This window comes from Silene latifolia, chromosome 2 (genome assembly GCF_048544455.1).
Source record: "Silene latifolia isolate original U9 population chromosome 2, ASM4854445v1, whole genome shotgun sequence".
Lineage (NCBI taxonomy): Eukaryota > Viridiplantae > Streptophyta > Magnoliopsida > Caryophyllales > Caryophyllaceae > Silene > Silene latifolia.
In genome coordinates this window covers 20,504,854-20,529,316 of record NC_133527.1, presented here as the reverse complement: position 1 = coordinate 20,529,316, position 24,463 = coordinate 20,504,854, and the positions used below count along the sequence as shown (strand labels likewise).

Sequence of the window (24,463 nt, the reverse complement as noted above, 5' to 3'; positions counted from 1 at the left end):
TTGAAACGGGTTTTCATAGTTAATCGTTGTATTTCGTAATTGGTCGTACTCTTAATTAATTAATATAATTCCCGTGTCATTAAATAATTTATTTAATTGATTCCCGAGTGTATTAAAATAATTAAAGACATATTTTGAGTCGGGTGTCGAGTTATTCAAATGATTGATTCGGGTTTTTATTAAATCACATAATTCGTTAATCCTTTAATTACCATTTTGGGTTTTAGTTCCGAGTTGTTAAGATAAAATAATAATTAATCATAATTAATTATCTTGAGTCGGGTTTAAAGGAAAGTTACTATATCGGGAAACTTTCCATTTTTTTTAGGAAGTCCTATCATTAATAACCCTCTATGTTGGGAACGGGAATAGTTAAGTAATTGTTATCATTATTTATCTTTCAGAGAACGATTTTGAGATGGAATATTATTGGACATCTGTCCATTGGACTGCTTAACTGCTTAATTGGATTTGCTGGCACTTTGAGGTAGGGAAATACACTTACTCTATTAACGTTGTTGAATTGTGTTGACTGGATTCCTGGTTGTTGATTTACGTTATCATTTATATTCGAAAAGGTGATTGACTTATTTGATCGTATTGAGTATGATATCACAACATCGGGTAACTGGCATGACTTTATGATTTATCAGTTCAGTGATTTATATACATATTGCATTGCATTAATTACTGTTGAGCATTTCATATGTATTGGAGTTGGAGGAGGATGTGGTGGTGACGATGTTGAGATACGATGTGATGTTGTGATAAGGCCCAGGGCGGGTTCTCGCAGACTTGCCCTGGTGTCCTCAATTGTTGAGTGCGATCGACTTGGTCGATATTTATAGTCTACCGGGGATCGGTATGGTCATGGCGTTCGGGTATGAGATGTGTGTGATGAGTTGAGATGGAGATGGAGGTGACGGAGTATCATGCATATCATATTTTATTGTTTTATTGTTTTCCCTACTCAACCTCGTGGTTGACCACCGTGTATTCGTGAACACACCGTGATGAACCGTTTTATGGGGAGCAGACTTGACAGGTTTAAGAGATAGGACGGGAGCTTGATGGGCGTGAGACACTGGATCAGACGACCTAGTAACTAGATCATCAACTAGAAGACTTCACTTTTATTTACGTCAGTTCTTGTAATTTAATTTGAAAAGAGAATTTGTAATAACTAAGTTAAATATTATATAAATTGCCTTGGAGTTTAATTTGTTATTCACTACCTCGGGAAACCGAGATGGTAACAGTCCGGTTTATGAGGGAATGTCTTGACGAGGACTTCTTTTATAAACCGGGGTGTTACAAAGTGGTATTAGAGCGAACGATCCTCAGGCCTAAACCAATGAGCCCAATGAACATAGGAAGTGTCTAATTAAAATGAACCCCGGGATAGAACTGTTAGGAGCACACTAAGGTAAGGTATGAGTTAGGGGCCCCCTCACACCGAACCTGTGGTCCTCTCAGTTGAACCGGAAACCATGAGTGTATACGAGAGAAAGGGTAGAATAGTTGCTTGAGGATGAACAGGAAATTCATATATCGTTGCCTAAGTGTTAATTGATTGATACATTGATTATTGCAGGACAACGCTACGGTAAGTAAATTGTATGAATGATGTGTTGATAGTACTACTATGACTAAGTAATATGCGGTTATGTGATCCCGAAGCCATGTTAGTATAGTCTTGTCATAGTAATAAGAAACACGATAGAATTTCATATCTTTAGTCATCACAATCGTGATTTAGATGTAATGGGTAGATCGAGATGCGAAGGGATTTTATGGGGTATATGTTTACGTAAGTACAGTGTGAGATCTAAGTTGGTATGGGTTAGTATCGATAGTATAGTTGTAAGAATTGGGACATAGGAAATGAAAGACTTAGTGATGAAACTTGTTTTGGTTGATGTTACTCTTTATTTGACCTTACTGCCATTTCTTTTCTGTTTATTACCCATCGATGAAAATTTTATGAGAGATAGCCTCGTGAGTTAGTGTTCATTTGACGTTGGTTTCATGCTTATATAATATACGGATTAGGAGTAATAAATACTTTAGTGAACTGTGGTTAGGAAGTTTCTGTGCAGTGATGTTTGACCAACGATTTTGTAAAAAAATCCTCATTTAAATTGTATTAATAATTTCCGCATAATTCCAACCCCATCGATCATAAAATTCGCATATGTTTTCGAATTGATAAATCCCTAAAAATCTTGATGTCTCAATATTAAATAATAAATTTAGCAAACTGAGTTGTAAAATTCTTTAAAAATGGAATTCTTGTGCTTTAAACCTAATTCTTTTTCCCTGTGTTTTGAACTCACCGCGTTTTATAAAGGTAATATGAATCAAGTTTTAATCGAATAATTATTTATTCGTGATTTTTGGAAGGTACAACGTAAATCAAAACATTTAAAATGTGCATTCTATGTTAAGTTTTCAGACAGTTGTTTGATTGATTCATGAGTCTTAGTAATGTGAAATTATAATGTCCTTATACGACGATAGTAGCACGCATGTTCAGTAGTGAGGTATCTTAACAAGTGATAAAATTAAAACTTAGTTGATAACCTTGTTGGCATGATAGTATGAGTAAAATTGGATAGCTTAATTTGATTTAAATCGAGGGAGAAATATTCTATACGAGTCCAGATTGTTTGCATACGTTATATACATTTGGCATGTTGTAATATCTCGGATATGTTCATCATATTTGCATAGTGGTCCGATATATATAAAATATAAAACTATATTGTCATATCTTGGTAAAATTGATGGCGTTAAAAGTCAATTTGATTGTTCTAATATACTCGCATGAATATTATAATAATTATGTTTAAATGTTTACACATGGATGGTAGTAATGATTATGTCTAAATGTTCCCACATGTAGGATGTCATCTGAGTTTTAAAGACTTTCATGTGAGTTGTGTGCCTAAAGTTATACTTATTACTTTCAATGCATTAAATTATTTCAGTTAAACCTAAAACCTATAACATGAAAATAAACAGTGTTGTTAATTCTTAGTGGATGTGTTCATCATTGCATTGTCATAAAATACTAAAGGGATTCTTGCAATTGTGGGAGCATGATGTAAAGGAAACTGTTTGATATAATACGACATTTAGCATATCTATATTCTCGAGTCATCACTATCAATTATATTCTAATAAGGATTGGTTATGATAACTATGTTGGCAATATTATAAAGGGATAACCTTTTGATAATTCACCTGATATGCATTGTTTTAAATAATAGTCGTTCATTAATAAAGATAGGACTGAAATAAACAAGATGAACCTGTAAATTACGATATATGAGTCGACACCTAAGCTTGTTTTGTTAAAGGAATTGAATTAAGTTTATCTGATTTCGAGTTTCGTAGTAAGCTGTAAATGGATTCTATGACGACCCTGTTACAAGATTATGCCGAGAAAGTATTCACCGTTCAGTAGGAAAGTAAAAGTTTTGAAAAATAAAGTCAAATTTTGCCGTGTGAGTATAAATTCGGAATGAGAATTTCAGCCAGTGTCTGGTTGTATGTGTCCATGATAATTGCTAGTCTGGAGGAATGAAACTAGAACGGAGTCATAAGTAGTGGGATAAATTAGTCATGTTGTTCGTTCATATAGCGAATTGGTGGGTTGTGGTTAAATACGAATGTCAAACCATGAAATGTAATGTGGTGATTTAAGTGAGTTGTGTGTCAACATCGTACGTTAATATTAGCATGACAGGTAACGAATATTTGTAAAAATCGGTGTCGTTAAATACATTAATCTTGTATGTCATTGTGTTGGGTGCAGTTTAAATATATTCAATACCAAGAACGAAATTTTATGTTCAATATCGTTGTTTAATCGCTTGTTTGACTCGACCAATAAGTTTATAAAAATTTGCCAATCAATGTGCTTTCGTCATTTATGAATAAATACCAAACCCTTTTGTTATGAGGATTAAAAATATTTCAAAGATGATAAGTCTTTAAACTGGTTGTCTTCATTTTATTGATTCCGTGTCTTGACCTAAATCTGTACAATTAAGAAAAGGAAAGACAGATTGGACCTATTAGGTTATAAATTTTCATAAATCGATTTATCAAGTTTTGACCCTAATTCTTTTCTCATGTTGATTGATTCCCTATGTTTCTAAGGTATGAGATTACAATGATTAGTAAAATGAATAACTACTAATAATTTTACTGGTAACGGTAGCTTCCTTGAGAGAGTTGGTATATTGGTTGTCTTGGTAAGGATTAGTTAACTTGAATGTGAGTTGTGAATCTGTTATCCTTTTTCAGTTGTTAGCAGTAGTTTGAGAACCTTGTTATAATAATGAAGGTTACGAGGACGTAACCATGTTTTTAGTTGGGGAGGATTGTAAAATCTGGATGCTTAATTTGCACTTGTTTGTAGGTTATAGTGACCAAGTTGACGTTTAGTTGTGGGGTATCTATGCAAATGAGTCCTATATGTTTTGTTCCTACTTCGGTTGGTTGGTCGATGTGTAAAAGGAGAGTGTGATTAAACTACTGGTAATGTGTTATGAGTTAGCCTATGAGCTGAGTTATGGTTACGGGAGATACGTTTGCGGTCCAGTGCGACCATGGTTAATGAGTTATGTTGAGTTTGAGATCGGAATTGAGATGGAAAGACGATGATGTTCTCAGGTGATTATTTAGTTGTTAAACATTTGTGTTCTCAGGTAGTTGTTAGTTATAGTTAGTTGGCTAAGTAATGATGAGTTAAACTTCGGGACGAAGTTTATTTTTAGGAGGGCAGAATGTAACATTTCGTATTTGTTATGTGTAATTGATGTGTCAAAAGGGTGTGTTAACCAATTTAGAAATGCGTGACTTCCGTAGGTACGATATACAATACCATTTTGAGGTTTGGGTACGGGAGCGAACTTCGGGACGAAGTTCATTTTAAGGGGGGAAGACTGTAATACTCCGTATTTTATATAATAAATTAAATGGATATTAGTATATATTAATTATTATACAATTCATATTACTAATTAAGTCGGGTAAATTATTGAGTCGATAATTTCATTAAGTTATTTTATTTAACCCGTGTTATATCGATATAAGTTAATTGAGACGGTTTTATATGGAATTCGAAATGTGAGCTGACACATGTGAGCTGGCCCAATAACTGTCCAGCCCAATTAAACACTAAGGCCCAATTAACCCTAATTAACACTAACCATAACCCTAAACCTAAACCAAAACCTAAACCTAATAGTAACCCCTCCAACCCGCCTCCCTCTTCCCTCAGCCGCCTCCCTCCCTTCATCAGCCTCCACATCAAACCTCACGCATATATATAGAGAGAGAGAGAGTGGCCGTGGGTGATTGAGGGCACTGCAAGGAAGATCTAGGGAAGCTTGTCGACGTTCATAGGTGGCTATAGGTGGCCGTTGTGGTGGCGGAAAGGTAAGCGTTCACCTCCCTTCTCTGTTTTCATTTCTGTCTGTCGGGTTTTTGGGAGGGTTGTTCGTGTCTTGGTGAGGTTGCTGGTGGTTGGTGTCGGGGTAATGATAATGGGTGGTATAGGGCGAGTATAGTGGTGGTGGTTAGGGTGGTCATAGGTGGTTGTAGGGGCAGAGATTGGCGGCATCGACAGGGTGGTAGAAACGGGTTATTACATGGGTTTTCGGGGAGTTTAGACAATTGGGTTTTGGGTGGCACCACCGTGGACTAGGGGAGGTCGAGACGGTGGTCTTTGTGGTGTCGGTGTTCGTGGGTTGACGGAGAGTAGGACGGTGGTTGTTTGGCAGGGGACACGTGTTGGGCTGCGGTGGTGGTAAAGGGAGAACATGGGGTGTTGGTGAGCCGTGGTGGTGAACCAGACCAAATGGCGGCCTGGGTTTGACTCGCCGGCGGCAGTCGACCCCAGTGGGGGTGGCCGTTGGTGGCTGGGGCAGAGTGGGGGTGTGGGCTGGCGGTTGACACGGCCACGTGGTGGCCTGTGGTGGCGGGTGAGCGTGTGTGAAGGGACGGGGGTGATGACGGGTTATTCGAGTTGTTTTTGAAACGGGTTTTCATAGTTAATCGTTGTATTTCGTAATTGGTCGTACTCTTAATTAATTAATATAATTCCCGTGTCATTAAATAATTTATTTAATTGATTCCCGAGTGTATTAAAATAATTAAAGACATATTTTGAGTCGGGTGTCGAGTTATTCAAATGATTGATTCGGGTTTTTATTAAATCACATAATTCGTTAATCCTTTAATTACCATTTTGGGTTTTAGTTCCGAGTTGTTAAGATAAAATAATAATTAATCATAATTAATTATCTTGAGTCGGGTTTAAAGGAAAGTTACTATATCGGGAAACTTTCCATTTTTTTTAGGAAGTCCTATCATTAATAACCCTCTATGTTGGGAACGGGAATAGTTAAGTAATTGTTATCATTATTTATCTTTCAGAGAACGATTTTGAGATGGAATATTATTGGACATCTGTCCATTGGACTGCTTAACTGCTTAATTGGATTTGCTGGCACTTTGAGGTAGGGAAATACACTTACTCTATTAACGTTGTTGAATTGTGTTGACTGGATTCCTGGTTGTTGATTTACGTTATCATTTATATTCGAAAAGGTGATTGACTTATTTGATCGTATTGAGTATGATATCACAACATCGGGTAACTGGCATGACTTTATGATTTATCGATTCGATGATTTATATACATATTGCATTGCATTAATTATCATTGAACATTTCATATGTATTGGAGTTGGAGGAGGATGTGGTGGTGACGATGTTGAGATACGATGTGATGTTGTGATAAGGCCCAGGCGGGTTCTGCAGGACTTGCCCTGGTGTCCTCAGCTGTTGAGCTGGCAGATCGACTTCGGTCGATATTTATAGTCTACCGGGGATCGGTATGGCTGGGCGTTCCGGGGTATGAGATGTGTGTGATGAGTTGAGATGGAGATGGAGGTGACGGAGTATCATGCATATCATATTTTATTGTTTTATTGTTTTCCCTACTCAACCTCGTGGTTGACCCTGTGTATTCGTGAACACCTGTGATGAACCGTTTTATGGGGAGCAGACTTGACAGGTTTAAGAGATAGGACGGGAGCTTGATGGGCGTGAGACACTGGATCAGACGACCTAGTAACTAGATCATCAACTAGAAGACTTCACTTTTATTTACGTCAGTTCTTGTAATTTAATTTGAAAAGATAATTTGTAATAACTAAGTTAAATATTATATAAATTGCCTTGGAGTTTAATTTGTTACTAGTTGGAAAGCCCGTGCGATGCACGGGACTCTTATTAGGATCATTTTCAACAATATGAATGTTGAACATCCTAAGAATTTTGCACTTTTCTTTAAACAAAACCTATACTTGAGTTTTTCTGGTATGAGAAAATGAATTTTTCATGAGATTTTGGGTAAGGGCTTAATTTCACCTTTTGCGTAATTTATGGGGTTTAATTGCTACAATCGAAACCTAAGGGGTGCAATCTCACAATTAGCCAAAGTAATGGGGCTCAATGGCCACTTCGCGCTTTATAATTTGCTTAACGATCATTATTGATTGAACATATGATTTTATAAGGTAAACTAATTGACATTTCGATAACACATTTTTTTCCTTTACATAGTAGTTTTGAGGTTTTATTGATAAAACAAAACAAAAATGACAATTCATTTGTGTTTTAATTAATTTAACACTGCGTGTTTTACATACAATATTTACATAGTACGCGTCTTCTCTCTTTGCATCTTTTTAACTAAAGTATGATAGTGACTAATATATATGTGGTACATTGTATACCCTTTGACTTCTTAAATCCCTTCTTTTTGGACTTCTCCTCCCCCACCTTAAAAACGTGTTTGACGTCCTCCATTATAGTCAATGGCTCTTAGAACGTTTATGACAATGAGTTTTAACTTGTGCTCCTTCAAAAGTTTCTCATTAGGTCTCTCTTATTCCAAAAAGTTCTCTTACCCTCATTATGACATAGCAAAACTAAATCGACCCCAAACAAACTTGACCTGAACCCGAATTGAGGACCCAAATATGACCAAAACCTAAATTGGCTTGCTTATTTAACCTGACCCGAATGTTTATTATCACAAATTGATCATTCTCTCCAAATAATTAATTTGAAAATAAACAATATACCCGAAAATAACTTAAACGCGAAATGACCCGACTCGACCTAGTCCAACCCGAATTCCGCCAAACCCGAACAACACGAACCTGGCCTGTTTGTTAGTCTACTCACCTTACTCTTCTTTTCTTGCCAGCCTTAAATGGTTGTGTTCTACTCGTACCAACACCATATTTCTCTTTTCTTGTGTCTTTCTTGGTAGGCTAGCTGTACTCCTACATAATGTTACCTTCTCCTCTGGGGGTTTGCCTATTTCACCTTCTTGCGACATGTGTCACCATCACTATAAGATCACCATCCACATAATGTGAGACTTTCCTTCGCTTCACAATGTGTAGGGTTCTTGTGAGCTCTCGTTTATCTTCATCTACTCCTTTAATTTGACTTTTAACTTAGACTTTTTCATCAACACTTCAATCACTCCAACGCGTCTTAATTTACTTTCATATCTTCTCCTTATTCATTTGGTGGCTTTGGTTGGCTTAGTGTTAGACCCCTTTGACCCGTAGTGGGTTTAATGCTTTATTACTCATTTTCATTGCTCTTCATGATCTCTTACCAACACTCTTGAAATCCGCCCTTAGACACCTGTTAATCGAATTTTTTAAGGCCCTCCTAATTCTCCGTGGCACAAGATCATTGTAGACGCCTCCTTTTGCGCTACTTCTATTTTGGTGGGTATTGGTTAGGTTGCTTGTGATAATTTAAGGCAGTGGTTAGAAGGATGAACTTTCAAGTGTACTCCATGTACTCCTTTGGAGCGAACTACTTACCATTCAGGTTGGTCTTCTTTCTTGTGCAATCGCATAATTAAGTTGTTTCATCATCAACTCGCTAAGTCTTTCGTCTTTCTTGCAACATACTTCCTCCATTCAACTTTTATTGTACTCCTTTTTGTAAAATTTATTCCACATTAATTATTCCTTTTCTAAATTAATTTGATAAGCTAAAATGATGGACTACCATTATTCCCCTAGTCTTTTAACTATCTGTCGTTCCATCAAAATGACATTGTACCCATTCTTCCCAAATAAAGGGGTAGAGTAGTAGTTTTACATTTATCTCTTAAACTTTCCCAAAATAGAAAGTAGGACACCAAAGTGGAAGGGAGGAAATATTATTCAATTAAATTACAATGTTTTAAAAATGGTGGGATAAAATTCAATCATGAATAACATAACATGAATTTTTGCAGTGTTCTATGTTTTACAAATGGTGGGTGGGTATAATTAGACATTATCTTAAAAATATTGTTGTTATTATATTTGAGTTGATCTTAATAGTATATTCTATAATAGTAATATTAATATTTGATTATTGGTATTGATGATTTATGGCCTGTTGTATCGACTTATGCCTTAAACACTAAGAAATTCCATTTCGTACATTTAACATGTATGCTTCTAGGATGGTATGATGTGAATCATAAAAATCTTAATCAGATTGTCATACCTAGATAATTGTCATTGAAGATCTATAACCTAATTCAAGATCATGAAGTAGCCATTAGCTTACATAAATTTGGTGAAGTGGTAGTATTAGTCAAACAAACGTTCTAAAAACGCAAAATTTAAAGGTGTTGTCAATATTATTAATCATACAAATCCTCCCCATATATCGTTGTTTCCTACAAAAGAAATTCACTCGGAAAACACTATGTCAATATCACAAATAGTCATGGAATATAAAGTACTAAACTGACTCCCATTTGTTATGAGACATCTTTAACATTTTAGTTCATTTTCAACTGGAATATAAAGTACTAAACTGCCTCCCATTTGTTATGAAATACTCCGTATCTTTAACATTTTAGTTCATTTTCAACTTAAGATAGAATGAGAAATTAAAGTTACCATTACTTATAAATTTATACTCACTAAAATACATATGCGTGTGATTTAATAAATTTAATCTACTTATATTACGATAAAATTAAGTAAAATTTGTTTTGTTCTTAAGAAATCTACTTTTATTAGGATAATTTTTTAATTTTTTTTAGAAATCTACTATTGTTAGGATACATTTAACAACATTTTAGTTCATTTTCAACTTAAGATAGAATGAGAAGTTAAACTTACAATTACTTGGAAATTTATACTCACCACACTCTATATATATGTGTGTAATTTAATAATTTTAATCTACTTATATTAGGATATAAAATTAAATAAAATTTACTTGTTTTTAAAAATCTACTCTTATTAGGTTAATTTTATTAATTTTTTTTAGAAATCTGCTCTTGTTAGGATAATTTATTAAATTTTTCTTTAAATTATAGGATTTCTAAAAAAGTTGTACTCTCTAATATCGCATTTTTTTTTTAGAAATCTACTATTGGTTGGATACATTTAATAACATTTCAGTTCATTTTCAACTTAAGATAGAATGAGAAGTAGATAGAATGAGAAGTTAAACTTACAATTACTTGGAAATTTATACTCACTACACTCTATATACATGTGTGTAATTTAATAATTTTAATCTATTTTATATTAGGATATAAAATTAAATAAAATTTACTTGTTTTTAAAAATCTACTCTTATTAGGTTAATTTTATTAATTTATTTTAGAAATCTGCTCTTGTTAGGACAATTTATTAAATTTTTCTTTAAATTATAGGATTTCTAAAAAAGTTGGACTCTCTAATATCGCTTGAAAAGTTTCTGCTTTATATATATGTATTGATTCACTACCTCGGGAAACCGAGATGGTAACAGTCCGGTTTATGAGGGAATGTCTTGACGAGGTCTTCTTTTATAAACCGGGGTGTTACATTAAATTACGATAATAGAATTACGCATCTGATATATTATATCAGACGACCCTTCTAGTAATTGAGCTTATGTGTTGGGGGGGGGGGGGGGGCAAGATCCTCTCCATTTCCTAAAAAAAATGGATAGTCCATTTCTTTTTAACGGCTCAAATTGTACTCTGGAATTATCCAACGACTCTATGTTTATGTGTGAAAATTAGACCTGGCAAACAAATCGGGTCGTGTCGGGTTCGTGTCACATGTAAACGGGTCACAATCCCTCCAACCCAAACCCGACCCAATTAAGTCTCGTGTCGTGTCCGTGTCGACCCACTTACATAAATGGGTCATAAGGCCTCAACCCTAACCCGTTAATTTCGTGTCGGGTTCGTGTCATGTTTTCGTGTCACGTCCATATTTTGAAAGTTTAAGTATATTTTGTGATGCAGGATCAAGAAAAATTAGAAATAATTTAGTAAACAGGTCATTCGTGTCGGGTTCGTGTTTAGAGAGGTCAACCCTAACCCTAACCCAATTAAATATCGTGTCGTGTTCGTATCGACCCACTTATATAAATGGGTCATTAAGTCTCAACCCAAACCCGTTAATTTTGTGCCGGGTTCGTGTCGTGTTTTCGTGTCGTGTCATTGTTTGCCACCTCTAGACTGAAAATAAAGAGAATGAATATTGAATAAAAATGATCATTAAAAGATTTTTAGAGAGAAAATGGAGAGAAACAAAATAGTGAGGATCATTTTGCCACTTAATTAGCCTATGAATCCCTTCGTTTCCTCCAAATTGCCTCTTTAATTCTCATCCCTCATTGAAACACCACATTCATTAGGAATAACCGAACCCGTAACCCGACCAATCGAACCCGTTAACCAGGTCTAAGATTTTTGGGGGAGCGTTTGCATCTTCAGGCCAGAATTTATCATTTTCGTCTTTCTTCCTCATCAGGTAATTTTATGCCTTCTCTACCCTTATTGCCTTGATTATATTACCAAGTTGGTCGTATTATTTTTACAATTAGATTAATTAATTGGCATACATGTATTCTGAATCATTTCTATGAATTTTTGATTAATTTTACTGTTAGGCTAATTAAACTCCTAAATTGTGATTATTCATTCATGTCGTAATCTAGTATTTTATCATGGACAATGTTAGGGCGTCACCGAGTGTCGAGTGATACCCCTCTCACATGTGAGATGCCCTTATGTAAGGTCTATCACTTTTGTTGGTAATGTTAATGGACTATTGTATGTGTGACTGTGTGAGCCGAGACTCGTTAATTAATTTTGTTAGCATTGACCATTGAAGTTCCCATTTTTCGATGGAGCCAAAGACTCATTAATCTTTGGTTCTAGATTACGATGGAATAAAGCAAAATGGCTCACTAAGGTGACTTCCTTTATAATGTGAACCTGTGAAGTACCAGTCATTTGATGTAGTCTTCGACGCAATTTTCATCTTGGGTCATTCAGAAACAGTCTCTTTGTGTTGCTAACACAAGGGTAAGACTGCGTATATCCGACCCCTTTACCCCGCAATTTGCGGGAGCCATTGAGGCACTGGGTAACGTAATTTTTATTGTTGTTTGACCAGTGAACTATTTCTCTTTTTATTATGATTGTTCTATTTAATTAGCCATTTCATGTTTCTTGTATGATACATGACTGCTGTAGTTAGTATGAATCGGAAATGGTTCCTCTCCGTCTTCTCCCCTCTTCAATTCGGAGAAAAAATTTGAAGGCCAGAGTTTACGGAGTTGTGCTAAATTTGTTGTGGAAATTCAAGTCTGTTAAATAAATAGGAGATCTTCATTTTCTTCCAGGACAAAATTGTGGCCATTGATATTTGATACGTAATCAAAGTGATCCCTTGTATATGACTCTGTCTGTATACTCCGTTTTAGTTACGGTTAGGAAGTACCTTTTTAATGTCCAAAATAACTAGTTTAGACTTTAGATAGCAACATTTTCATAATTTAAGTGATCATTTTATTGTTGTCGATGAGCTATTTGACGTCTTTAGTGATTACTTTACAGTTTTTAGTAATTCTTTTATTTTCAATTCTGAAATGGTCTCAAACTATATGTCTTACAATAAACGCGGGCAAAGTAGCAAGTTGACCCAAGGGTGTGCCATTACATGCAATTAAGATCGTTTAAGTTTCAGTAGGTGCAAATTAGTCCTATACGTTTTGACTTTTGATTATTGTGGAATTAACCCAATTAATGATTTATCTTCATTTCCACTTCAATTTAACTCCAGTTTTTCTATCAAATTTACTTTAATAGTAAAAAAGAAACTATTTTAGTTGTTTTTATTTATTTTTACTTAAATACAGAGTATAAGATAAAAATCAATAAGGAAAAAAAAAGCATATTATCATGAAAAGTTTTATTTTTTATTTTTTATGTTATTTAAAAAAAAAACTAATTAAGGAAATATGACGAATAAATGTTTGCTTGCACATTAAGCTTGTGACCTCTCACAAAAAGGGAGAGGGGACAAGGTGGGGCACCCCCATGTGCTTCCCACTCACCTCTCAATGGGCATTTTGTGAGAGGAAACGGTATCCGTCACAAGCTTGTGACGGATATCGCCCGTTTTCAATGAGATTTTGTGTAAGAATAAACCTTTGGGATCAACTTGCTACTTCGCCCTAGAAGAACCCTACTGTACAGTGCTTTTATTTTCAATTGTGAAATGGTCTCAAACTATATGTGAAGGGAAAAGTGGGTTTGGGGCTAAATGAACTTATTAGTTTTAGATGTATTGTTATCTGAAATGTGAATCAAGCTTTATTTAGAAAATCATCAGGTACTCACTTAAGAAGCATGAAACTCCAAAAGCGTATGCGTTCTTCAGAGTGTGATGTTGGCCTAGATAGGTTGAGTGAGATGCCTGATCAAGTGATTGTGCATATTCTTTCATGTATGCCTACTCGAGATGCTGTTAAAACAATGTTGCTCCGCCGTTTTGGAAATCTCTGGACTATGCTTCCTGCTCTTAGCTTTGATTTCGATGATCACTATGTTAGAAATGTTATTGATTATGATGATTTGGACGAGGATGAGGATGAGGACGATGTTTATGAAGAAGAACAACGAATCATGAGTGAGGCATTTTCACGTTTTGCTCGCTATGTCCGAAATGTGTTGATGCTTCATAGAAGATCCGCCATTGACTGTTTTCACCTTGATATTGGGGGGTATAAAAGTGATCATGTAGATTCATGGCTTATTGACGATGTTCAAGTGTGGCTGAAATTTGCTACCGATAGAGAAGTCAAAGATCTAGTTTTCAATTGTGATTATCTTGATGATATAGCGCCACCTCGCTGTCTCTTTACATGTCAATCTCTAGTTACGCTCTCACTCGTTGGTAGTATGCTTGTGAGGTATGAGTATCAACCTCAACTACACATGGGAAGTTTAAGAAAATTAACGCTTATCGGTGTTCATGGAAATAATGAGGCATTCAACCAGTTGATATCTGCGTGCCCTTCTATACAAGAACTGATAATATATAACTCTGAAGGATTGCAAGATCTGAATATTACTGCTCCAAGTGCTAGTAGGTTGGAGCTGGACATAGCAGACGTGCCAGACCGCCCTTTTACTCTTAATTGCCCGCATGTGGAAATTTTGAATATTGCAGTTAATACACTAGGTATAACTTCTCGGTCATTTCTGCTGGATGTGATTGATGTTTCCTCCCTTCAAGAGGTGAATGTCGGGCATTTACCTATATGTTCGTCTGGCCTAATAATAAAGGCATTTTTGAGGCACTTTCGAGATGCTGAGGTTTTTACACTGTCAAGTCTAGCCTTTGAGGTGCGTTTTAGTAATTGTTCATTCAAAATTTCCCTATTGAAATTTTTAATATCGTAGTATTATCTATCATGTCCATGACAAGAAATAATCATTTTTGTTTCGGCTAAACAAATTCGATTGTGCACTTTGCTTGTCTGTTTCTCTCTGAAGTACACACTAACTAAAACGTTTCAAAGCGATAATTGCATATTGACTCACCAAACTGGCTATATGTGGACAATATAGTTGTGTCGAGATGGGATTGAGGGAGTAACATCTATATTTTGCCTTGTTTTAGTTTTTTTGCGGGTATTACCTGTTGATCTAGTTGTTTTTGCACATAGACTTGTCTGGTGGTATGCACTGCACACACTGATGATCTGACTGTGTATCATGCTTGTCTGCACAACTACAATTTTCATTATAAGCCAAATTTGAATTACAACAACATTACCCCCAATCTATTAATGCGGGATAAGGGAGGTTAGATGTACGCAGGCTTACCCTTGTACAAGATATATGTACAAGATCTCAACTTTATTCTTTACTGATCAACATTGAAGCAATTACATGAATTAAAAGTAACATAATTTATTATACAGAAAAGAGGAATCAAGAGCTAAAAAATGATGAATTTAAGTAAATTGATGAGATTCTTATTCCAGATGGTATATTTTGTGCAAACTTTATCTAAAAGATTGAATCTTTTAGAGTGATAATGATCCAAATGTTTAAAGTAATGTAATTTAAAACAAGCCCACCAAAAAGCAAGAAAAGGGCACATAAGCAATTGAAGCTAAGAGCATAAAGTAGAGAATGTAATTGGCATAGCATCAGCTGAAATGTAGTTATGTAGACTATACTAACAAATATAATTACTCCTTCCGTCCCAATCGTTTAATCTTTGTAAAGGTATTTTAATTGAACGTAAATAAATGATTGGGACGAAGGGAGTACGAAGAAGTATAATAAGGTTGATGAAAAGTGATTAGGACTGCAAACCTGGGAAATGTAGAGAATGTAGTTCGTGTATTAGCTAATTAGCTTGTCACAACATTCATACCAGTGCTTTTGAAACTCAGTTGGAGGATCAAGTAATGCGATACGTTTTTCTTTCCTCATCTATTTAGGTGACTGTTCTGCGGTCACTGACAATTGAGTAACTGATATGAAGCTTTTGTGTTTTCATCACTCTCTTTTTAACTGTTACTGTTAGTTTGTTGCAAGTTTGATGGAATACTTCCACAGAATCACGTATTATTTTTCTTCTTATTCAGCAATTATGTTGCGTGGAGAAAGTGGATATTCCACAAAATAAATGGCAGAGTTTGGCTTTACAGCCATTGTGGGATAATGGAAAATGTCTTCAAGTTATTATCGAGTTGGTGAAAAGCTCAGTGGACTTGGAGGAGCTGATAATATACAGTGGACAATCATCGAAAAGTGAGGTTAGCATAACTGGTTTTCTTTCTACTTAATTTACTTGTGACATTGAGTCTTCTCTTCTAATTTTTGGCGGGCTTCTAACTAATGTCAGGGTTATAATGAAGTACTTAGCTCAGAGTTATCTACTTGTGTAATGCCCCAACTTAAAAATGTCATCATCCTTGGCTACGGAAAATGTAGTGAAGGTCAGCTCCGACTAGTAGAACTTATACTTAGAAATGCAGTCGTCTTGGAGAAATTGGAAATTGTGTTTCAGAAGAAGAAGAATCGACCAACTGCAGTTGAGGAGCTTGACTATGTTAAGCAAGTATCAAGATTGAAGAAAGCTTCCGTGAATGCAATTGTAAACTTTTCTTGATAAACATAATAAAGCAAATGTAATTGTATACTTACTTTTCTTGGAAAACAGTGTAAGCCTGTAATGCAACTAAGGAATTAGGATTCTTGGACATTCAAGAAAAATGATTATGGATCCTGTTTGGATCAAACTTTGAATTGGGTCTTACATCTGTGTTGTGTTAGGTAGCACATACACTCCTCGTAATCAATGTACCTGTTTCCGGCACCGATACTAAAAAAACATTTCCGGGGACAATTTGACGGAAAATAGGTAAAATAAATATTTCGGAGGACAATTTGACAAAAAATAAAACATTATTTAGACTAACTTATTACCGGATTGTTCCTACCATAAAACCGTCTTAAAACTTTCAAATGGGTCTATCTACTATTTCTTATTCTAATTCCTCCGTAAGATCCATTTCGCTAAATACTTAGGTTGATTTATGACCTCGTTTTGACATTTTTTTTAAAAAAATTCTCTTTCGAATCAGATCAACTTTATAGTTAACTTTCGGGTCATGTTCGCCTTTCCAACGTCTAATAGTTTGTTTGCCTAGGCAAAGAGGAAGGACATGGCAGATTGACAAGGAGGAATGGAAATTTTTTTAATTTGCAGGTGTGAAATGTTGTGTTTCTCCTCCAAATACCTTCAGTTTAAACTTGGCCCAAAACTTTAAAACTTGTTATGTAATGTCATAAAATTGTCTAATCTTTATTTAACAAAATCGGGCAAAATCGTTGAATCACGGGCTTATTACATTTTATGGAGTATATTGATGTGGCTAAAGTCGTATTACCAAACCAAAGTAAAACTATCTCAAGACTAACAAGAATAGCTAGTAGTAAGACAGGTATCGAATCCACAGGGAGGCGGTAAAAGCAAAGTCTGTAAGTATTTAAGCTGTCTAAAAGTAACCGATTTCTGGGGGTTTGTTTTGTTTTGATCTAATAAACTAATTGCAAGTAATTTAAAAGAGGTTTAAACGATAATATTAAAAGTCTAGGATTTCCGGTTCACTAGGTCAATTATTTGGGGATTATTAATCAATTGCTAAATCTATCAAACTGTTTAAGGTCATAAGATCGGTCGACTCAATTATGCCCTTTAGATCGATTCTAACATGCGGTCGCTATAATTAGATACAATCTATTTGATTATCGCAGCCTATATTAATTCTAACCCGGTCGGCGATAGGATTAATTCGCTACACTAATTAACAACTCAGGCCTCAAGTTAATTAACTAGAAGAAGTACAATAATCAAACAACAGCTTAAGCGATATCAATAGCAATTAATCAATTTTCCCTTTTAATTAACCTAGATCCCCTTCATCCTAGATGAGGGAATTAGCTACTCATAATGATAACAATAACAACAATGAATGATAATGAAAACATAATTAAAAGCATGAAACAATAATCAATTAACATAAACGATGAACGATTAATTAATGAGGAAAGATTAATACCGTACAAAGGAAAGATTAGGGTTCTAAAAAGTATCCAGCAGTATGAATGTAAAATAAAGCGTAGTCTAACAATAAAACACGAGTTTTTAATTTATAACAAAAGATAATCGTTTTAGGAAAATCCGGAAATAAGTCTGCCAGAGAGGATCCTCGATCGAGCCAGAGGTGACTCGATCGAGGACAGTTTGCTCGATCGAGCCAGAGGTGACTCGATCGGGGATCTTGCTTCACAGGCTATTTCTTCTCTTCTTTCACTTCTAGCCTTCGTGCTTCCTCGTTCCTCGTGCCATGCTTCGTGCATTCTACTATGTCGTCTCCGCCATGCTAATCTTAGCTTGATCATACCCATAACGAGTCATTTCTGCATCAAAACACAAAATAGCGGCAGTATCGACAATTCATTGAAATAAAGCATAGAAAAGGTATAATAGGCACGAAACGGTATGTAAAATGGTATAAAGGGAGCTATAAAAGTATATATGAAAGTGATACATCAAACTCCCCCAAACCAAACCTTTGCTTGTCCTCAAGCAAAGCAATCAGGCCAAACAAAGAACAACAAACATATGGTGAATGAATAACTCAGAGCAAATGTCTAGGCACATACAAATCTCAGCTGTCCATATCTATAACAAAGTAATGACCAAAGTTGTGCCGATAAAACAAATTTAAAAGCATGGGTAATAGACTAACGCAGCTCTTACTCAAGATGTAACATGATAGCGAGACTCAGCCAAATGCTTTTCAACCTTGCAAGACAATTTTGTTGGACTCTCGCGAATTCACTCATGCACTCAAAAGGGGTGAGATATATGTAAGATAGAAGGAATAAAGACTCTCACTCAACTTATGAAATATGCATGCAATCTAATGTGATAAGAGATTCTCCAACTAATACGCATTCACAAAACAGACCAAGTACATGTATCAAGGACAGAATGGTGGTAAAGTGGCATGGGTATAGAAGTGGCTTGTGCAAAAGCACGTATGGGTATGTGAGGCTCAGACGGTAGTCGCAGCACTAGACCAATAGCCAAATCTAATAAGAAATAAAACAACCATCCAACTAGAGAAATAATCTCAACTTTGACAACATATGAGAGAAATGAAAAGGCTCTCCAAATGTGCATTAGACTCCAGCAATTACCACACACGACCTCCTAACAAAACTCAATGAAGCATACATTTTTCTTCTTTTCTTTTCTTTCTTTTCTCTTTTTTGTTTTCTTTTTCTGAACTCTTTTTTTTTTTCGAAACTTTCTTTTTTTTTTCTCTTTTTTTTTTCTTTGCTTCATAATACTTCTCTTTTTCAACATAAGAGGTCACACAATTGCTACAAAAGATAGCTACTACCCACATGACAATAAAAGTCCCAACCCAACCAAAGTAGCTATAACAATAAGGACTCAAGCAACTGCGACTATCCCGAAAAAGGTAGGCAAATTCTGGAATGTAGCTAAGAAACAGGATATAAAATGGCTACATGGTTCAAACGGACTAACAAAACTGGGTAATGTATGGCATATTTGAACAAAAAGAACCGCCTATCCTCATGTACTTAATCATATGAACGCGCAAAAGCTAAGAAACTAATGTCACACTTATGCAGTTTGATATTACATATTCCACAAGGAGACCACACTCATCAGCCTAAATAACAATGAGACCGGTTTATTAATGTTCCCGGCCTAGGAAGCTCTAAAGACCTCAGAAATTTAAGTGGTTTACCAACAAAATAAAGTCAAGTCTACTCGGCATAAGGCATATTGTGACGGTCAAGACTTTAGTAAAGAGCTTTGTTCATCATAGCTAACAGGTCAAAACAATGTACATGGACAACTAAATGAGACTCAAATGCAAAGACAAAGCAAATTATCATCATTGCTATACAATTCACCAAGACTCGACTCAAAATCAATAAAAACATGTTTTTGTATTTTATAATTTTTCAATTTTTTTTTTTTGAATTTTTGAATTTTTCACACACAACAGAAATAAAATCACACAACAGAAATAAACACACTCCCCCAAACCTAAATGTCACAGTGTCCTCATTGTGACGCCTACAACATAGCAATCACACAGAAATCCAGCAACCTATGGGACACAACTAACAAAGGGAAGAGGGGAAAAATAAATGCAATAAAACAAAAACAAGAAAGATAATACCAGCTGTAGTGCAGTAGCCTCCTCCAAACCAGATGGAAAGAGAAGGATGTAGTGACCAGCTGTCATTGCTGGGCTCCATCAGCATCAACATCATCAAAATCATCGATCTCGGCATAAAGGGACATAAGCTCAGGATCAGGGACTGGGGTACCACGACCTCTACCTCGAGTGGGTCTCCTAACACGGCCTCTACCACGGCTGCCTCCAGGAATAGCAGTAGCGGAAGTAGAAGCACTAAACTGGCCAAACGGGCCTCTTTGGGAGCAAGGAACACCGACATCCTCAGGAAAAACAACGGTAGGCTGAGTGGGGTGGACTGGAGTGTAAAAGGGACGGCCCAAGGCACCATAGTCAGTACTAAACTGTCCAAACTCCGTAGGAGTGACTCCATAGAGATGGAATACACGGTTGTCATCACCCGGAGTGGTGTAATAGCTATGTGTCACACCCTGATACTGTCCCCCTGAAGCAAGAGACATGGCCTCCATCTGTTCCCACATACTCCTCTCTGTCAAAGCAGTGTTGATGCCCTCATGCATCCTCACCTCTCGTGCAACAACCAGATCAAAATGGTATCCCTGAATAGGGTAAGCTGTAGGAGGTGGAGGCGGAGTAGGCTGGAAAGAGCCTGGCAAGTGGGTGGTGGGGCGTCGACGTCTCCGGCGCCCACCGGTAGTGGTAGTGGTACTAGAACCAGGAAAAGTGACCAAAAGGTCCCGAGGAATCAGATAAGTAACGGGCGGGGGTCGCACCGCAGCCGTACTCTCCTCAAGGGGGTCTACAGTAGGTAAACGGTCACAAGGTAGAAGCATGTAAGACTCGCCCTGTACCTTCTAGTAATGGTCCTTCCCATTATTGATGTCAAGGTAAGAGATGTCATATCGCAAATGATCATCATCGGCAAGTGGCTCATGGTCGTCCATGGGCTCATAGGGGTCGTTACCCTCAAAATCACAAACAGCTCGGGTTATCTTGGTGACAAGAGCACCACAATCAAGATCCCCGTACCTCCCAATCATCCTGTCAAAGGCCGCGCACACAAGAGCAGGGGGAGAGAACTGAAATGTCTCCTCCCGATAAGGGTTCAAGTAACTAGCAAGGATCAAGACCTCAATAGTGGAGGTCTTACTCTTGTCGTGCCGGCCATACAACAAATAGCTCAAATACCTCAAGAATAAACGAAGACAAACATGTTGGACGTCCAACAAAGACATAGCACTGACATCCGCATCCGCATAACCGGTAAACAATGGAAAATATCGAATAGCGGACAGCCCACCAACACTGTATAAATCTCCGTCAGTATGCTTATCTATTCCCAGAATTTCTGACAGACGGTCAAAGGTTAAGGACCGTTCTACATTAAGCAACCGAAACTTGATAAGGTGGTCACTGGGAAGGTAAGTAAATGAGCTCAGAAACTCGAGGGTCAAAGCAGGGTAAGATAGTTCATGGAGCAGAAATAAACCCTGTAACCCGATCTCATTGAACATGCCATACATGATATCATCAATCTTTAAAGTTCGTAGAATTTTTCTATCTACGCATCTAGTAGCACTCATGTTCTTAGTTAACAAATACTCGAACCTGTCCTTTTGTGCTTTGTCACGGAATTCAATGAACGGGTAATCGTCTAAAGGAGACAAGTCGTCCTCCGAAGACACAACTTCTTCGGGAATCACCTCGGGTTGCTGAACCGGGGCTCTCCTCTCTCGAGTTCTCTTATTTCCTTGCCTAGAAGTCGACATTGTCTACATAAAAGCAAGTAGACAATTATACTTCAACCATAGCATATGGCAATCCCGGTTTTTGGCATAAATGGGTCAAAAAATCAAGTTTTAAGACTCAAAATCACAATGAAAGCATCCAAAAAGTTAGGGGAACATGAGTATGTATCAAATAATGAAGATTCCAAGCATAAGAACACAATTCTAACCAATTTAATGCATAATTTCTACCCGGATTTTGAAGAACCCTAATTCCCAAATTAGCAAATTAGGCATGAATTTCAACAATTAAGGAGCTAGAAAGCAAGGAAATAGCAATTGTATACTAGCAATGGAAGATTTAATACAATAAACTCAAGTTATAAGCAAGAAATTTCAGAATTTTTCGAGACAAATAAGACAATTCGGGACATACCTGAGTAAATATTGTAACACCCGCGAATTTTCCATTTTGGCAAATATAATTTAATTAACCGTTCTATTGTCTTATTTATATTTTAAATTATTTAATTTAATTAATTTTATTATTAAATATGATTTTTATAAATATTATATTTTTAAAGCTTAAGTTATACGAAATAAATATTTTGGTCGGACAATAATAATAATAATAATAATATTCTCCGTCTTGAGTTATAGTAGGCTTGAGACGAAAATTCTAGTGTATACCGACTCAATTTGAGCTGTTGGGCTTTTTATAACTTATGGGCTTTTCCCTTCTCTTTTCCCTTCACAAAACCCCCAACTAAACCCTCACAACTCCATCTCCCTCACTCCTAAATTCTGAAATTTCCCAACAAACACACAACTACAACACCATTGTTACACAACCTCCACCTTCTTCACTAAATTGGCCATAAAACCTTCATTTCTCATCGGTTTTCAGTGATTTTCGCGTCTATCTCTTCCTCTCATCGCCCTCCTTCTTTCTAGGTAAGAAAAGAACTATCTTTCCTCCATTAATGGGGCTGTCGAGCCAATTTCTCATGGTACCCTTTTTTCTAGTTTCGATTTTTAGTCTTATTTTGTGTTTTCTTATGTTTAGGAGAAAGTTTAGTTGACCCGGAAGTGGATTCTTGCTTGTGAGACGATTACAATAGAGATTAAGAGCTAAAAGGTAACGGTGATGGGTTACTCGACTTACATGTCAAATTTGTGTGTTTTATGTGTGGTTGGATGCATACAAATGTTAAAGTTGGTAACTTTCATGTTTCATTCCATTGTTATGTTGAATGAAGTGGTTTTATGAGCATTTTCATATGTTTGGTTGACATGCTATCTTATTTTAAGGTTCATAATTGATGTCATATGATTAAATTATCCTAACGTGCTAAATTTACCGAGTATTCATCATATTAGAGAAGTATGAAATGATTAAATGAAAGATGGTTGAATTTGGATGACTTTAGATGGATGTTTGATGAGTTTTCGTGTACAAAGATCCTCTGCCGGTGGGGGCAGCCGCCTACCCAACCGGCAGCGGCCTTCTTTGCATTTCGACTTGAAAAATAGAGAATTAAGCCTTTGTGATCCCCTGTGGCTGGCGGGAATCAGCCAGTCCAGAGAGAATACACAATGTGAAATGTTGAACTTAATTGTTTATAGGGTGTACTCCCGCCGGTGGTGGGCAGACGGTCAACCGGCAGAGAATACATAATGTGCAAGTTGAGCTTATTTGGCTATAGGGTGTATTCCCTATGGGGTGGGCAAAATGGTCACCGGAGAATACACATTGAGCATATGTTGACCTTGTTTACCTTGACCGTATTCCCTCGGTGGGGGCGGGCAGCCGTGGGCTGGCAGCCGGTGGACCGGCAGAGAATACACTTTCACCTTTTTTTGGCTTTGTTTTACCTTGGCTTGTACCCCCTGGTGGGTGGGCGGCACCAGGACCCGCAGAGAATACACCTACTTCTATTTTTGGCCTTGTTTCACCTAGCATGAATCCTCTGCCGGTGGGCCGGCAGCCGGTGCCCACGCCGGCAGAGAGCACCTGGTAATCATTATACTCTTATGTTCATACATGCTTCACATGAATTATTTACGTTATGTTTGTGCAATCATTGTTACTCGTATTTGTGACCGGAGTGTGACGGTTTACATTGTGTGACTACTCGACATTCCTTATTTATTTGCCCTCGGACATTGGGTCACGATTATGTGCCATTGTTTCCGAGTTGGGCTATCTTCCTTCCGCCTCTTCGGACCTTGGGGTACGGATAGGTACCATGGTTCCGATTTGGGGTTACTCGACCTTGGGGCACGGCTAGGTGTCGTGGATCGAGTCTTGGATACGATTTGGGATTGTATGTCGAATCGGGTGTCGTCCATCCCGAGAGTCTGGCCAGATTTAGACTAGGACCGTATTATGATCTTCGTCCTACCAGGAGGTTGGAGTCTACGGGTTTGTCTTGTTTGAGTCAAAGCCTTTGTAAATGTCTTGCTTGTTACGGTCATTGGTGTGTTCTTATATACGAGAGTGCACGTCTTCTATGCTTGTTTGTGAGAGTCTTGGTCCTATCGGATACTAGTGGTGAGATGCAAGCCCCTAGTTGCGATATGATCGCCGGGATTGA

At 36.8% G+C, this 24,463-nt stretch overlaps 2 protein-coding genes across 5 annotated transcripts in view; both read left to right on the top strand.

Moving 5' to 3' along the window:
• LOC141642402 (F-box/LRR-repeat protein At1g55660-like) overlaps window positions 1-24,463 on the top strand; it is a 97,137-nt gene that overhangs the window by 6,922 nt on the left and 65,752 nt on the right. The gene's annotated exons all lie outside the window — the stretch shown is intronic.
• LOC141642401 (F-box/FBD/LRR-repeat protein At2g04230-like) lies at window positions 11,600-16,800 on the top strand. Of its 4 annotated transcripts, none has more exons than XM_074451187.1 (4): window positions 11,600-11,870; window positions 13,740-14,755; window positions 16,012-16,182; window positions 16,272-16,800. In XM_074451187.1, exons 2-4 carry the CDS (start codon window positions 13,757-13,759, stop codon window positions 16,536-16,538), a joined length of 1,437 nt encoding a protein of 478 aa, XP_074307288.1. In that variant the 5' UTR covers window positions 11,600-11,870; window positions 13,740-13,756; the 3' UTR covers window positions 16,539-16,800. The 4 variants fall into 4 exon arrangements, with proteins under 4 accessions (XP_074307288.1, XP_074307289.1, XP_074307290.1 ...); XM_074451188.1 differs by having other exon boundaries at window positions 11,603-11,870; window positions 13,729-14,755; XM_074451189.1 differs by having other exon boundaries at window positions 11,603-13,399; window positions 13,537-14,755.